Raw genomic sequence first — 17546 nt, forward strand, 5'->3', positions numbered from 1 at the left:
TTGTATTACTTAAAATACCATACCATACCACTCATTGTGCATAATGACCCATTTCAGATTCATAATATATTATGAATCACTGGATTATAATTATTGATGTATTAATGTGTACACAACATTAATGTTGCAGCTGTTAAAGGTGGGGCTAATTATAATTTCTTGATATATTGCTGGGTAGCCTCGCCTATAATAATATATCATCATTTATTAGATGGTTTGTATTTTGTATTAATAATCCAAATCTACAAAGTAACTATGTAGTGCAGTAAAATATATTATATATTTGCCTCCAAATCTACCATTTAGTGGAATAGAAGTAGCAGTATAAAGTAACAGTTACATCACCACTTACTTTATTACAATTACAATTACTTTACTTGAGTATTTCGATTGTATGCTACAAACAAACATGATCAATTTATAAAATATGAGATAAGATAGATAAGATTAAAGTATCCAAAAGTATATAAAATACTTAATAATTTGATACATATAACTCTTAAAGAGACCATTTTGCCCAACAAGCACTTTTACTATAATATTTTCAGTATGCCTAGATTTTGCTGTAGCCTGAATACTTTTATACTTTTACTTTTATATATGTATATGCAAATTACATTATAGTTGTGTCACAAACAACATCACTCTTCAGTTCCCAATTTTGCATCCATACTTCCATCATTTGCATCATTCCTTGTCTTTTTTCCTTACAAAGGACATGAAGTTGATGAAAAAAAGTGTTGCTACTGAAGGCAGAATTATGTAGTTTCAATAACCCTAACCCAAACACTGTCTTTTAACCTTACCCTAACCTTAACCCTTCATAGCTAGCTAGTTGCTAACTTATATATTGGCGCTTGTGCAATATGTCAGTTTTGTTATTAACTAGGTTAATAGAAATGCAGTCCTAGGACTGCGTCTTCAAACCGCAACTTACTCTATTGCAGGATGGCACAGTGACCATTGTGATGAAGAACCATAGCCACTAATAAACTCTGTTGTTGTAATTCCTCCTGCTACCACTAGAGGTCTATAAAGATCACACATCATTTTACATCCCCATAAATGCAATTATTTAGGTGACAGAGAAATTGCATTTTGAGAGACACTTGCTTCCTAAATTTAACACATTTTCATGTGTTTCCTGACTGTGGAAACAGGGTACTGGTATGGCAGATGATGATGGAGGGGATCACTGAAATATGTAAGTCAATGGGTAGAGTTAGGGAGAAAAAATATAGTTCTGTAAAGATGCTTATTCACAGTGTAATGGTTTTGTTGGAATTATGTGATGTAATGCTGTTTTCCAGGCGGTAAAAGTGATGTAAATCTGATATAAATACATACAAAATGAAAACCTTATTGGTCATTTCATTGTGACAATAATATTCTCCACAGTTTAACCTGGCAGAATAATTATATGAATGTATTTGATGCTCGGGTCTGGAGCAGGTTAAGGTGGAACTCGCAGCTCTGTTTGTTGTTTTTACACAGCATGAACTGTCTATTGCTCCTCCAATGTGCAATTTTTGTGCTCTGTCCAAACTCAGAAGTTGCCAACCCACTAAGGAACTGCAGGCGATTAAGTGTAGGAGGATGAGGATAATTACAAGCTTGCTATAATCAGTCCATTTCCCAGATCCTGCCTGCCATCCTCATTCTCAGCACCTTAGCTGGAGAGAGTGTGAGGAAATGATCTGCTCTGCTAACCAAGAGAAAAATCACAGTCCTGAGACACAGGAAAAATGTAGATGACCCAGATGAGCCAGTTATGTGTGCAGCCACAAGCTTTTAAGTCCAGAAAATGAATCTTTCTATTGCAAACATTGGAAGAGCAGATCAATAACCTGAATTTAGTTTTTAGATATGAAGTGTAGAATTTTTGACTTTCTTTACAAACCTTGCATGCCGTGAGTCTATCCATACAGTAGTGCTGAAACAATTAGTCAATTAATCAATTAGTTGATCGTCTGAAGGTTAAATGACAACAATCTTTGAGTCATTTATCAAGCAAAATACCAAACCTTTGCTGGTAACAACCCTTTCAAATGTGAGTTTGGACAGTTTCTGCTCTGGGAAATCTATGGTAAAACCATTTTTCTGACATTGTATAGACTAAACAATTTATCAACTAATCTGGAAAATAACTTGTGTAAAATATTGTGGCCCTAGTCTACAATGAAGTGACCAAATATTACTTCCAGAGAAGATGTTTCCTACCATTTAAATGATAAGGCTTGCAATATTCTATATTTTTGTCCATTCCTTCATTCTTCATCCTTTGTCCATGCCTGCAATACACTGTATAAAAGAAATGGACGTAGCTTCCCGGTCTGAAAACTGAAGCCAATGCAGAAGTGCCTTATTCCTGCAATCTTTTTAATGGCCAGCAGGGGCCGACTCCACTGGTTGCATTTTGTAAATTATGGTCCAATTTAGATTGAAACATAGACGATAAAGTTGGATTTTTTTTAGGGCGTGGCTAATTTGTGATCGACAGGTCGCCATGGCCCTATATGTACATTTAGATAGACGTGAACTTGTTTTGAGTGTTGTGTGTGGACTTTGACCCTTTCACAGTGTCCTCACTTAATGACAGTAAACTGTAACATTTTGGTCACCTAAAAATGTCTTGTATTCGAAAGGGGAGGCAAAGAAAATACACACTGCTGGGTGTTAGATTTTTTTGAAGTTGCTTTTTTGTTCTAAAAAGCCTTTTAAAATGTCAATGACATCATACACATCGTACGGCCAGAGATACTGCTTTACGGCAAGCTCTGAGTCGCTTCCTTTTTTCTCTCGAGGCATCGACAACACAGCTGACAGGTTCGGCTCTCCCTGTCAATACACGTGCTAGAAAGAGGTCTGCTAATGTTTTAAAGACCACGCCGAAAAATATTCACTCTGACATTCTGGTTCTGCTTCGGATGCCGTCAAGCGGGAACTCTGGTCGTAATCAGTCCTTCACCGACCAATCAGCATTAATTAGCAGAATGCTAGCGTGTTACAGGCAACAACGACTCAACCTGTAAGAAATCAAAAGGACATAAGAACTCGTTGATTCAACTTTTGACCTATAATCCATGTTGAACCATGGCGAAACAGCTCCATAGAGTCCCATTCATTTTGCCCTCGCCTGCGATCACCCCCAGTGGAACTCTGGTGGAACTGCAACCAAACCACAAAAAATTAAAAAAAAAAAAAAACCCCCCCCTCCAAAACCCCCCCCCCCCCCCCCAAAAAAAGGGGGTCCTATTGGGCCCCCCCCCTTTTTTTTTTTTCTATTTTTCTTTCACAAAAAAAAAAAAAACTTTTAAACCGTCACAAATGTATACTTTAATTTGTTTAAAGGCTCAGTGATTTCCTAAAGCAAGCTGGGCACTGTAGCTTTTAGCGACTCAAACAGGAGAGAATCGTACAATTGTTAGGGACTATTTTCAGCTACGGATTAATACACATTTGGTGCTCTGTTGATAATTCACAGCAGCAGGATGGTGTATATGGGATTACTTAAAATAAACTATAATGTGTGTGTTCATCACAATAAAGGAACATGTCACCCAGTGCAACTGCGTGGCCCACTGATGTGTTTTTGATAGACTAAAACCAGCTTTAATCTAAAATGGATCAATACTTTGAGAAATTGAGAAAAGCCCAAGTTAGTGCATTAAGAAATAGAACACAAATTTCCACAGCAGGTTAAGAATTTAATTATTTGTTTATTTATTTACGTGTTTCTATCTCCAGATTCACCCACCCGAAAAATATAAATTCCGGTGTATTCCAAAAAAAAAAGAGGAACAATGGCATTTTCATCAGCCGCATGAAAAGAATTAATCAACAAAATCAAAATGGCAATAATTATTATCATTATTACAATAATAATTCAATGATCAGAATATCCACATTCATAACAAATCCATATACAACTGCAATACACTCTTCAACACCACTCTTCCATTAATATACACAAAATCCCCAAATGTCTGTCCTGTCAAAACAACAATAGAGGAGTTTTGGGGAGGGGGGCTATGGCTTGTCAAGGGGTATGAAGATGAGTGACCAGAGGAGTTAATGGTTCTAAGGTTAGTAAGAGTATAAGGGGGGAGGCACACTTATTTAGTAAGGACCTATACAAAAACAGGCAATGTTAAGTAATGACAGTATACTTTCATGGAAGAATTTGCCAGTCTGACCGAATCTTAACAAAAGGTTAGAAGGCTCCATGAGAGGCAGAATTTGGGGAACAAAATTTTAAGAAATATATAAGGGTTGTCGGAATAAATATATAACTCTGAATGACAACCATTGAAAACATATACCATAGGAACCTAAAGTGAAAGTCAGATACGCAAGAACTCAAAACAGGTTGATCATTTTCAAAGAAATGCAAATGGAGGTTTCTGGAGAAAAAAAAATGTCTTAGTCTATATATGTACAAACATTGCTTGGTCACCCAAATCTACTTAGAAAAGCTTTTTAGTTGGTCAGAAAATGAGTGCAAGCTAAAGATTATGTGACTTACGTCTTGTATGAGAGCTTCGAGAATGCAGCTATAAGTGACAGACCTTGCTGATATTCTAAGTCTGCACACAAAGTGCCTCTGATAGCTCAGTACATTTAAAAACCTTTCCATGCCTCAGTATTGGTAAGACCTAGTCATAGAAAGAGAGAGAAACATTAGAGGAAAAATAACTGTACACTCTGCATATACAAACAAACTGTATATACACATAGACATACCATATATACACATTTATCCAGTATATACACAAAGATTTAGCCAGTACACACACTTATATACAAACACATTCACTCGTTGCAGCGGGACCTCTAACATATCTCTCTCTGTCGTTGTTTCAGTCATAAGTGGATATGGCAGGGATTTGAACTCAGACAGGTGTCAGTGGGGTCCATCCATTGAAATAAATGGGACGTTTTACAGCAATTTGACTGCAGAAATGTGGCCACACTGAAACCAAGAGTTCATCCTCTGCTCGCTTAAAACTCTACGGACAGGTAGTCGAAAGTGGAGTACAAAACAATAGCTGTAAGAATGTCCCCATCCAAAGACTTTCACATCGTCCGTTAATGGAGAGCTCCATGGCGATTGTTTGGCGAAACATCCGTCCACTTTTTTTTGTCGTTTTTTTTTGTTTGTTTTGAATGATTATAACCAAGAGGAAGGGGGGGGGCACAGGTCACAGCAACGTGCAAACTGCTGTAAGGGGAGTAGGTAAAACACAAGTTTGTCCCTTTATTCACAGTCCTTTAGGGCAATGATTCTCTCCACAAGATTGTCTTAGTAAGAAAACTTGGTTCATATAAAATGGATATGAACTTCCATTAGATAGAGGCATCTATCTATATCAAGAAATAAATATCTGCTCCGGAAGATTTCTGATGAGTTTTTTTTTTTTAATATATATATACTATTGTAAGAATAAGCAGTATCATAGAAATATAAATAATAACATTCTGTCCGGTTTTTCAAAGTCTTCATTGAAGCAAGAGTTTTGTTCTGAAGCAGTTTCACTTGTTGTATTAGGCTGTGCATATTTAGTTTCCTTTAAAATCAAAGTCTGAAAGAGATTGGAACGGAAGAGCTAAAACCATGAATCGAGAAAGAGATCAAGTGTGTCTAAAACGTGTGAGTAAAAATGAAGTGGTTAAATAATGCTTTGAGAATCCTAAATAGACAAAGAGTGAGTAGATGAAGAGGAATCAAAGGCTAATTTAAAAAGACTATGAGAGAGAGAGAGAGAGAGAGAGAGAGAGAGAGAGAGAGAGAGGGAGGGAAATAAATGCTCTAAAAGTAAATCAGCTTTGACTGAAATTTAAGAGAAGTCAAGCACCTTTGAAATATATCTTACCCAAAATACACCTCCCCTCTCTCTCATTTTGGGCATCATGCCTTCCTTGGCCTTTGTGTCCTCCGTTCTGCTGATTGATCAGACTGCATAGCTGTTCTTTGCATGCTCGGCAGGCTAACAAACGCCAATATGTGTCCAGCCTACCTTTTAAAAGTAAAATGTAAATCCAACCACAAGGCGTCAAAAAGATTAAAAAAAAAAAAAAATCCTGTTATCAAATCAGAGAGAGAGGGCCCAAGTAAAGTGAAAAAAATAAATAAATAAAAAAACAACCCAGCATTTCCTTACATGGTCCGCTGGGGCTCTGCACCATCCTTTGAGCAAAGAGAATGGGACCAATGCCCCAAGTTCTCCCTTTGTCAGCCAATCGCGTCACGAGAGAGGGCTCTGGACATTTGGCTATGCCACCCTGCGGACTGCCGATGGTGCATCAGCCAATTACGTTCCACATTGTCCTCCATGAAGCTTTGAGAGTGGCTATGGGGAGAAAAAAAAGGGGAGAGAGAAGAAACGGGGGAGGGTGCTTGATCAGGTGCTATTGAAGCATAGCGAGAGACCGAGTGTCTTTCCAAAGCTGGACTCATCTCTTTTCTATAGTTTTTGTGTTCAGCTCTGAGGCAACTGCTTGTTTACCTGAGTCACTGAGGTATTTTCACAGCAATGTTAATTTCTCAATCACGGATCATCTCACACCTCTGAAAAGACACTGATGTTTAAACCTCGACCGCTTTTAAATCCAACATTCTTCACACACAAGTAATTTTACAAGAAAAAAAGTAGCCCTACAAGCTGTCTAAATGAAAGACAATCTTTCCCTGCGTAAGACTGCTAGCATTATTAACATTTGGTGGTTCAACAGTTAAAACATTCATTGAGGGTATGAATCCAAGCTAATCCAAAAGCACTGGCCTACAAAGTGCTAGCATTGGCCATGTAAATTGACCTTTGACACGGCAAAGTAAGTGGTTTGTTCACTCCAAAGAGAAAAATGGCTGACACAAAGCTGATGTGAAACTCTTCAACTCCTCTTTGTCCAACCTGCACGTTTAAACAAGGTGAGTTGTTTCAGAGCGATACCAGTGTGTGAGGCTAAAGAGACAAAAAACAAGTTCACATCCAGACAAACCTTACAGTACAACAGACAGTTCATACACAAAATGAAGGAATATGGATACACATCACAAACATTTTGTAGACTCGTGTTTTCAGCATTTGACACACAAGAAACTGAAGGGTTCATTTCAAAAACACATTATACAGTATTTCTAAAATGCACTCGGAACGTCTTTTAAATTTGTTTCAATGCTGTTATCAAACGGTTTCAGAAATAGCCTTTTCATTTTGAAATGAAACGTCAAATTATGTAAACTACACAAAGAAAAATGTCGTTACGGATTTTTTTTTTAAGCAGCAGGGGTGTAATATATTCTTATTGTCTTAAGCAAGGCATTATACTGTGCATTTGGTCGGTGACTAGCTAGTCTACTGGCCAAAGGATGCTCAATATATTAATCCCAGGCACTTAATGGCAGGCAAACAAACAAAATGATCTTTTCACACATAAGATGATCCTTGTTATCATGTCACACTGGCAATGTTTACTGTAGTAAAATGTGGCAATATGTGGTACGTGACCTAAACTAAAAACATAAGTGGGCAATCACTAATTTGTCTTTTGTGAAAATTGAATTCAAAAAAATAAATAAAAAATGAATAAAAAGTTGTAATAATGGCACCACTTATCTTCACTATGTGAACACAATGGACCAACACTTTTTAACTGAAAAAAAAAAAAAACTTTTAAAACGCCATTCATCCATTTCATTCAAAGTATCTTCTTCATTCATTATTAAAATTATTACTTCTCAATGTAAACTGAAAATAACACTTTAGGGCTTTGACAAATTTGAAATAACCTGTTCAATAGATGATCCCTCAATTTTGAGCCCGGGACCTGCTTTTATTAATTGTAAATAAAACCGGAGATTGGAGGAGGCCGCTTCTAAAACACAGATATGGAAACCCCAACAACCCCATTGGACATAAGAACACAACAGGATGCACAAAGAACAAAAACAAAGAAGACACATACAAAACATACTGGGGGAATACAAGTCCTGTCAAAGACCGCAGAACAGAGACAGAGACAGAGAGAGAAAAAGACAGTGAGTGAATCATGAAAGAGGCAGTGCTATGGCAGACACAGACATTTGACTTGGAAAATGGCACCATTTGTTTCTGTTTAGCACCAGTTTATCACATATCGGTTCTGAGATTGAGAAGAGAAAAATTGCACGAGCTCAGTCTAAAAACAAGAAGTCCCTTAGATTGAAAAAAAGAGAAAAAGTTCCCAAAAATGTCTTCCGTCAAACCTCTAAGACACTTGATCTTGTGTCTTTGAATCTCTGTTTTTTTAGCCCACAGATCACTTCTCTTACTAGCAAAGCTTACTTGGATCTACATCGGTTACTTCTGTATCAGATCTCTATTGGATAACCCTGTTGAAAAACGCTCAAAGGCACTAAGAAAGCCAGACTACATCACCACATCTCTACCTATACAATTTGCAGCCTGGCGTGCTCAGGATAGGTATATTTAATGCACCTACATCCATGGGAGTCATGGGGTTACTATAAGCGAGCTTATAGCACTTGCTAATGGCTACTATGAAGTCTTTGGGGTGCAAGACATTCTATAGTTCTTGTTCCTTATGTGTATTTATTTCTCATGAAGCCACAGACAGGCAATGAGTGTACAGAGCATGTGTTCACATATCTGCTTGGTATGTACGTCAAATGCTTTGCTTGACTGATTCCAACAGTATGTGACGAGGTATCATTATCTTGTCCTGCAAGACTGATACTAACTGCTGCGCCATGTGAGCATCAAGAGAACAAGTGTCCATTGAAGAGCCCTTTGTGTTGTGTGTTCATGTGTTATGCTCGTACAGTAACTGCATGATTACTACTCGTCTCCCGCACACTTTTCTTCTCTCTCTTGCCCGGGGATTAAGAATATCTACGGCCAATTCTTTTCAAAAGTATTGTCTTGCTAAATGGGAAAGACAGGGACAGTATTTTCCTTTGGGTCATCTCTCTCTGATTTGGCTCAGCGTTGTGTTTGACCTACTCCCCCTTCTTCTGCTATGCCTGTGGTTGCTGTTGCCGTGGTTCCAGTTGCCTGTGAGGTTGTCATGGGGGAGGATGTTTGGTTGCCACGGAGCTCTCCATTCTGACTAGGATGTTGATGAGGAGTGGGTAGAGAGGGAGGGTCTACAGTTTGGGGGAGGACTCCATTATGGGGCGAGTTGTCAGAGGAAATGCCCGAGGAAGAAACTCTGAGGCCTTGATCGTTGGTTACCGCTCCTCCTCCTCCTCCTCCTCCTCCGCCTCCACCACCACCTCCCCCTCCACCTTCAGTTTTCACACCGGGGTCTGCATAACCCAGGGAGGAAAGCTGCTCTTCCTAGTGAGATAGAGAGAGAGGGGAGGGGAAAGAGGAGTGGGAGCAGGGAGGTCGTAGGAGAGAGGACATTCAAAGAAAGATGGGAGGAATGTGAGGAGTTGTAAAGGAGATGTCCAGTAGATGATGTGACATTTAGAGGGAAAAATCACATGTGGTGAGAGTGTGGGAGGAAGTAAGAATAGTGAGATAAAGATGGGAAGAGGACAAGGAGGAAAATCACCAGAGAAGGATGTGATCGAATTGTGTGGAAGTAGAAAAAACATCAAACATTGACAAATACAAAGAACCGGTTGGAATGAGTACATGTAAACGCAATGGCAGAAGCAAAGTAAGGAAGAATTAGAAAATAAAAGGCACGTGATAAGGGATTGGAAGAACCACACAGAAAGAAAGAGACAGACAGAAAGAGGAGAGAGAGAGGGAGAGCCAAATGAGTTACGAAGTTGATGCATGACGTACATCAATAGAAATGGCAGCACAGAAAAAGGAACACAGGAAAAGAGGGGATGAAGGGGAATTAAAATTCTTGAGGTCAAAGGGTCCTGATCCGCTTTGGATGAGTGGCAAGGAGTGTTTATCGGGTGTCAGGAAAAGTCAAGTGTCATTCTTTGCCATTGAGTACAAATCATGATCAATACGTTTCAATGTAAATGTGCGACCTTGAGTAGCTGAAAGTATTTTAAATTAAAGACTATAGAGGAACTCTACAATTATGGCTTCTATAAACATCTTAACAGCACATACTGTAGCATCAGCCGGCTTCTAAAAACATGCACAAAAACCTAAAGCCACAAAGAGCTCAGCGCCAAATTTTTAAAAAAGCAAGATAAAGGTGCATCCTAAAGCCGGGCAGGAAATCCAAACCTGTCGAATTCACCAACCAAAATGTCGAACCCAAACCCATTGACCACATAGCAATAAGCTGCTGCATGGGTGTTCATCGTGGGTTGGAGCTTTGGATTAGTGATTAAGTCAAAGTTTGGTTTTGCCATCTTTTCTTACCTACATTGGCGTAGAAATAACAGCAATGCAAGACTAGTTTCATTATTAGTTTATATCAAGCCTTCACTCCCAGTCTTGTTCACTGACATCTGTGTAGGAGCAGTGGGAAGAGAAAACAATTGGGTTATTGTGCCAATAGACAACTATGAGGACTCTATTCATAATGGTACTTAACGTATGCAAGAGCTACTGCAAGATGATCTGAATATAGAAGCATTTTGAAAGCTGAAAATCACAGTTTTTCCATCAGACCTCTGGTAGAACCTCTTGATATAATTGCACTTGATTTATCTTGCCCGGCACATTTGCTGTGTGGTGTCTAGACATAATTACAGAGACTCTGTTTCCCTGAAAATGTACAACGAGTGCGAGCTGTCTAGAAGAGCTTTTAAATATGTGCAATACTTTAACTCAGGTTTTTTCTTTATCAAACTTTTGAAAATATGTGTGACATTAGATAACGAGAAGTATGAAATATTGTAACATGAATGGAGTGACGTACTGTAGAGAGGAAAGACAGGAGGTAGGAGGGATAGTTTGGTCGGCATCCAGAAGAGGAAATGGATCAAAAGGATCAAAAGCAAATTATCACTGGATAAACTGTATTTGATGGGTGTGCCCATTGTGAGTGGAAGGTGTTTCCATTTCACTTTAAGAAAAAAATAAAAATAAAAATAGAAGTGAAAAGAACGAAAGAAATCACCCCAACATTTGATGTGAATTAGCGGGCCTTTTCTCTTCTCAATCAGAACCAAAATAAATGAAAACATTTTCAGCTGCTAACTGGTGCTATGAACAGCTATATTGTACATGATCTGCTTTGGTTACAGACAGTTACAGGATGCCAGTAACATGACTCCACTAACACTTGTTTCGTTCTCAAACACAACCGACAGTGTTGTTTAATACCCATGTGTAGACCAATACACATGTCTATTAAACTCAAGAAATCAAGCAGCTGAACAAAGACATGGCAAAAATGTTTACTGACATCCTTTTTAAACTTACCAAACTTGCTTCACTCTCTGTGGGCTGTGGTGTTTGATTACTTGGTACATTCAATTACAGCTTGGTGTGAGAGTGTTTTATGTACTAATGAAAATTGGGGGTACTGGAGACAAAAACACAAAACACTTAGTGGAGAACTGAAATGTTTGGTGTATAGTAGTGATGCAGATAGAGTATCGTACACACAGGTTATTACCAATCTCCTCCAATCTCCAATCAATTTGAATCGTGGATGTCTATAGAACAAACTGTAAAATCTTTCTCACCTACACATTTCGCAAATGATGCAAGTGTTGGTTTAATCAACTTATGTATGGCAGTTGTTAAATTAAAAGAACCCCTGTATGGCTTAAGATGACTAGCTTGCTGGGTGAAGAGCTTTAACTCTAATGCAAAAAATCAAAACAAATCATATGCATTTCACACATCCTCAGACGCACCGTAACAACTAGCCTACCCATTCAACCAAATAATGTGCCCAGGTGCCAAACACATACACAAACACATAAATATCAGAAAAACAGACTCACTGAAAGACACAGAAAACACACAAAAACATATGCACAGTAATCGGTGTTCTTCAGGGAAGGATTGGGTCAGATACGGAGATTTCCCATAATTCCCATTGTTTATCTGAGGGCGTGCCGGGAGGGATGAAAACTGAATGGAAATGTAACTTCATGTGGGTAGGAAAACACAGCGGTCCAAAAATATGTTGTGTGTGAAGAAAAAAAAATCCAAAATAAAAGAGAATTCACACAATATTTCAAAAGACTTTCAGAACAGATTCATCAGCAAGAATGGTAATCTCTTTAAAAACTTGTTTTCAACCAGGTATTTAAACAGTTAACAGGCACAAAATGTAACATTTCATGTCTTATTTCTTGTTCACAAATCTGGACGGAAGTCTATGGAACCATAAAACATGTTATTGTGTGTATTCTCTTTAAATTATGATTTTTTTTTTTGCGTGGCTGCTTGGCAGAAAATAACAACTTTGCATTCAAAATTGTCTATCTAGTATTTGTATATTAATTAACTAATGCATTGTTATCGGGCTATTGCAGGAACCAGAGGCAAACTGCATCATGTTTGTACATGTAACAGTAATACTGTATATTTTTCAACGCTTAGTCAGTTGACTACTGTTTATAAAGATTATAATGTTTCGCATAGTGAAATAATGAGGTGACTATTCAATGTGATGAAAATCTGAGTTGAATAATTGCAAATGCCAACGGAGCTTAAGAATCAATGATATTCATTGATTTGTGTGTATTTCTCTGCATCTTAACGATTTACCCAATGCAAAGAGTTACAGGAAGGTCTCCGTATATGACATGAAAAATGTTTGCAAATAAATGTTTTCATATATGTCTATGGATTGCTGGTTATAAATGAAGTGTGTGTGTGTGTGTGTGTGTGTGTGTGTGTGTGTGTGTGTGTGTGTGTGTGTGTGTGTGTGTGTGTGTGTGTGTGTGTGTGTGTGTGTGCGTGTGTGTGATGGGATTTTCACTTGTAGAGGGCTACAACAGCTACACACAAAACATTTGACGTTTAATATTTTGAGATTAGAAAGGTCGAAGCTGCTTCTATATATTTCTGCCAAGGCATATAATATGTTCATTGGTCAACATAAAGCAACCTAATTCAAATAATTCATATAAACCCCCTACTCGAGGCGTGTCACAGAATATTTCTGGTGGATACAAGAAAGCGTGCTATTGTGTTGGAAGGGTGACAACAAAACCACACAGTAGCAGCTTACCACCTGTTTCCTGTTTGGTAAAACAAAGAAAAACTATTTTTGTGTGGTGGAAGCTGGAGCTAACTTCATACAATGCCAACCATGGTACTGTGCATGAATTACATTACTTTATTTTCCTCATTCGTCAGAGAAGAATAGACTTTAAAGCTTTAGTGCATAACTTTTTGATATTAATGAATGTCTGTTACATTCAAGCCATTGGCAAATGAGTTGTTACAAAGCTAATTAAGACTATCAGCTCCACACAACTCTCTCTGGATTTCTCAGTATGGCTATGTTCAGAAGATTGTGTCGTTTTTTTTTTCCCGCGCAGAAGCTTGAGTGAAGATAATGACCTCTTCTGAAGAATCCATCATGTTTTTTTAATCCTCCGTGTCGTCTTTGGCTACTAGCAAATGGGGAGGCTTGTATAATGAGGACGCGCCGACAGTGTTGTTGTCATTACTTAGAATTCCTCATGGGGGAGACAGAAACCACGCACTATAGCTTTAAAGCTGCATTAGGCAAGGTGGGAAAATTGTTGTCAATTGTTAATCTTTTGCACAGACGACTCAAGTCCAAGTCATTGTAGTGCTCCCAACCAGAGCCGGCCCGACCCATAAGCGAACTAAGCGGCTGCTTAGGGCCCCGTGGCTACCAGAGGGCCCCCAAGAGCGCTTGAAATGTCCCACAACAGATCTCATAACAGAGCCGGTCTATTTAAAGATAGTGTTGCTGCTAATAGGTCTCACATTCGTCTTTAAATGCTTATTTGTACATTATGAGTGCTTAAACTGATATTTACAATACACAAGTTGGAGAGTCCCCAAACCAAATCCTGCTTAGGGCCCCCAAAAGTCTAGGGCCGGCCCTGCTCCCAACTGCGAGTCATGTAATATTGTATACGGGAAAAATGAATGGGACTTTTACTTCTGGAGGCTCCTGAAATATCTTCTCCCATTGCTCTCACACCCCCACCTTTAGTGGGACTTACAGTATAACACACTAGCTAGGTCAAACAGAGACATAGAGATTCTTAATTTGCCTCAGTTTGTCTTAAATTCCTTAAAACCTCTCCTGTTTTGTGATAATGCTGTCTTTTTGGAACGGGTCATTCTAAATGGCAGCAACTGTGTTCAATCCAAACTTTTATTCGCCTTCATCAAATTTCCAGCCTCTCTAGTATCCTTGTGTAAAAAGTGATCAGTCAGCCTGGTGACATGATTTATGGGTACAATACTTCAGACATGTTTCAAATGAACACCCCTCGCTGCCAAGTTTCTTAGTGTAGCTTTAAATCTTTGAAATGTTTTGTTGTCACCCTTTCAACACGGAGCGGTGCTCTTCAAGTAACCTCTGTCCAAACGCTCTGTGACAGACAGGCCTCTTTTCCTGAAGGATGAATGGAAAAGTAAGTGGGCCTGTCAGTGTGTTAGCTTGCAGTGAGTTCACAGGATGCTGCGTATGGACAGGGACGCACATTGAGAACAGTAGAAGTGGAAAAGAGGCAGCAGGTTATGGATGGAGAGTGAGAGTTTGCCGGTTTGTTTATTACCTGGTTACTCGGGGTGGGACAGGCGCGAGACGGGGCTGCACTAGGATGGACTGACGCCTCCCCTAAGAGAAATCACCGTATCTCATCAACATAGGAGGAGAGGAGAGGAGAGGAGAGGGGGGTTGAAAGCAGGAGGCAGAAGGAGGAAGCGGAGGAAAAACTACAGCCACCCAAAACAATACATTCACAATGTCCAACAAAAACGGACAGAAAAGAAGGACATAAATATAGATAAAAATGCTTACTAACGCACATTTGCATACACATACATAATGGCAACCATTCACGCAAAACATTATCAGACAACCCAACAGCCTAAAAGTGTTAAAGCAGCTTGCCATGCGGTGTATCATTACCAGAAATCATGCTTAGGACAAGAAAGAAAAGGGCGTTCAATCGTGCACTCCAAACGGCATCTGCATGTGAAAGCAGCTATTAATCCAGTAGACTTTGGAAAGCTGAATCTTGCACGTTTCCTGGTTCAGAAGCGTAAAAGAACATGCGCATGTCAAACATGCAATCATCTAGGAAGATAAATATATACACACTTGGAAAAACCAGAATTATATTTGCATCAACACACTATATTTTAAAACAGAGAAATAACAGAGAATAGGATTTCTGCATTTTACTGTAACACACCCCCCACCCCCCCCCCACACACACACACACACACTCAAAAATGACTAACATTCTAGAAGCTGCAACAATAAGTACGGATAAAGGAGTGAAATCAAATCTTATATGAATGAAACATTGATATGCTTAATGTCCCTGCAAGCTCACGAAGCCATTTCCTCATTAAATACAACTCACTGATACAGGGAGCTGCTGCTGATCAAACAAGGAGTCCACACAGTTTAGCTAAATCTACAGGAAGGCTCGACAAATGATCAATAAAACAGTTAAATGTTAAAAAATGTATTTCTGTTTTTACAACTGATAAAGTGCAGTAACAGCCAGATACTGTAAAAAGTTAAATGTATTTATAAGTGATTTGAGTTGTTTACCTTGCACTGATTGCCTTTAAAGAGCTGTTCAATATCAATTCATAATGTTTCAATCATCATCAATTAAAATATATTCCACCCATTTTAAAATACATAATTTGTTACTGTAATAATATGATGTAATTTATTGGATTAACAAGTTTCATTATATTTTCAACCCATTTCGTTGAATATGTTTGCTACCACATTTACGCAGGGCTTCTGCAGTGTTCACCAAATTAAATGTAAGGCTTTTAGTATCTTTTTTATTACACGTAATGCAATTAAACACCTTTTTCACAGAAATCAATGCATGACAGAAAACCAGTATGGACAATAAGGCCTATACCTTTATTTATCAAGTACATAAATGTATTGACATTTATATCATATTTTGTCCATGTTTTCCTTCTGAATATAACAATAATTCCTAGTAATACTCTCAGTTGCCAGTTTATTATGGGCACACCTAGGCAAAACTAATACAATCTAATACAACAGTCCTGCAATAATGTTAGCTTTTGTTAAAAGAGAGGTGTTTCTGTTATTTAGCCTACCCTCGTTGATAGAAATGGGATGGACAAAATAATAGAAACACCTGTAAGTATATACCACAGACTACACCTTCCAAAATGACCGTACAATAAAATCAACAACTCTCTAAAACATTATAACCTTCATGAAGGAAGGATTTATTGCAGGACTGTTGTACTGCATTAGTTTTACCTAACGGTGTACCTAATAAACTGGCAACTGAGTGTAATTATGTGACCTGAACAACCCAGATAAGCTGCAGAAAATTGACAGGTGTATTTAAACAATTAATATATCATTCATTAATTTAAGTTCCTCTAAGCATACCTAGCCACTGTAGCTAGCACTATAGTGAAAGTGGTTGCTACAGGTCTGATGCTGCTGAATGAAACTCCACAAACATTTTTTTTAACAGCTTCCTGCACACACTACCCTCTGTTGCACCTGTCTCACTTACAAAAAACATAAAAACTAGTGGCAGGCAAAAGAAGTGTTCAAGAGTTTTTGATGGAACTGAATTCAATGCTATTAGATACTTTTTTGCAGATACCCTGTTACAATATTTGCCAGTTATCACCTTATCAGTTGCTAAAGTGTACTTTTATTTACGTATACAGTAGTTACTAATGTATTCATGTCCTAATAGCAGTTGTGAAATATTTGGAGGGAAGTCCACTTTTTGCAGTGTGTTTTATTTAGCAGGCATCGGGATGCTGTAGTGGGAAGGATTTTGGCACCCTGCACCTGTGTCATTATGTGAGGTCTAATTAAAGTGTGTGGTGTAGTTTTGGCCTGAGGAAACAATGGCATCATGTCCCTCCCCTCTCACCCCCCCTATTCAGTTACTGTTCCCCGTCTCTGCTGCTGCTTGTGCACGAGTATCACCCCAATAAAGCGGAGTGGCATCACACTGGACTGAACTATCTGCTTGTCTTAAGTGCTGTGGTTTATGAACACGAGGCCCTGAAGCTAAAATACAAAACAGACCTGTAATTTCTGATAGTACAGCTTCACAAAATTCCAACACTCAAAGCACCGTCTGTTTTTAGCTGCAAGCACCATGAGCTGCATGTAGATCAAAGGAGCATTTTAACATTAACGAAATGTTCCTTGTCTCATCACATTTCTTCCAGTGTATTAATTAGTACCGTTTATACCCTTTTATATGGCAATAACACAAACCTGTACAATAAAAATGAAATCTATACTTTTTGAAACATCTATTAGATGGATCGTCATGAAATTGTGTTTGTTCAAGGTCCCTAGATGATGCATCCTAATAGAGAGGCCAAGTCCCTCCCCTTCCGGTGGACCTCATGGGACCTTAATTCGAAAAAAAAAAATGAACGGTAGTGAACGGGGAGAGACAAATT

The 17546-nt window shown here is 38.5% G+C and overlaps 1 protein-coding gene across 3 annotated transcripts in view; it reads right to left on the reverse strand.

Annotated features, from left to right (window-relative positions):
• Nucleotides 1–3699: 3699 nt before the first annotated feature.
• The window catches only part of syngap1b (synaptic Ras GTPase activating protein 1b), a 46063-nt gene continuing 32216 nt past the window's right edge, over nucleotides 3700–17546 (reverse strand). For all 3 annotated transcript variants that reach the window (XM_039805610.1, XM_039805612.1, XM_039805611.1), the window contains exons 18-19: nucleotides 14651–14712; nucleotides 3700–6350 (exon numbers count right to left, since the gene is read on the reverse strand). In XM_039805610.1, coding sequence (XP_039661544.1) covers nucleotides 6233–6350; nucleotides 14651–14712 — 180 coding nt within the window. In that variant the 3' untranslated portion in view covers nucleotides 3700–6232. The remainder of the gene's footprint in view (nucleotides 6351–14650; nucleotides 14713–17546) is intronic.

Source organism: Perca fluviatilis, chromosome 7 (genome assembly GCF_010015445.1).
Source record: "Perca fluviatilis chromosome 7, GENO_Pfluv_1.0, whole genome shotgun sequence".
Lineage (NCBI taxonomy): Eukaryota > Metazoa > Chordata > Actinopteri > Perciformes > Percidae > Perca > Perca fluviatilis.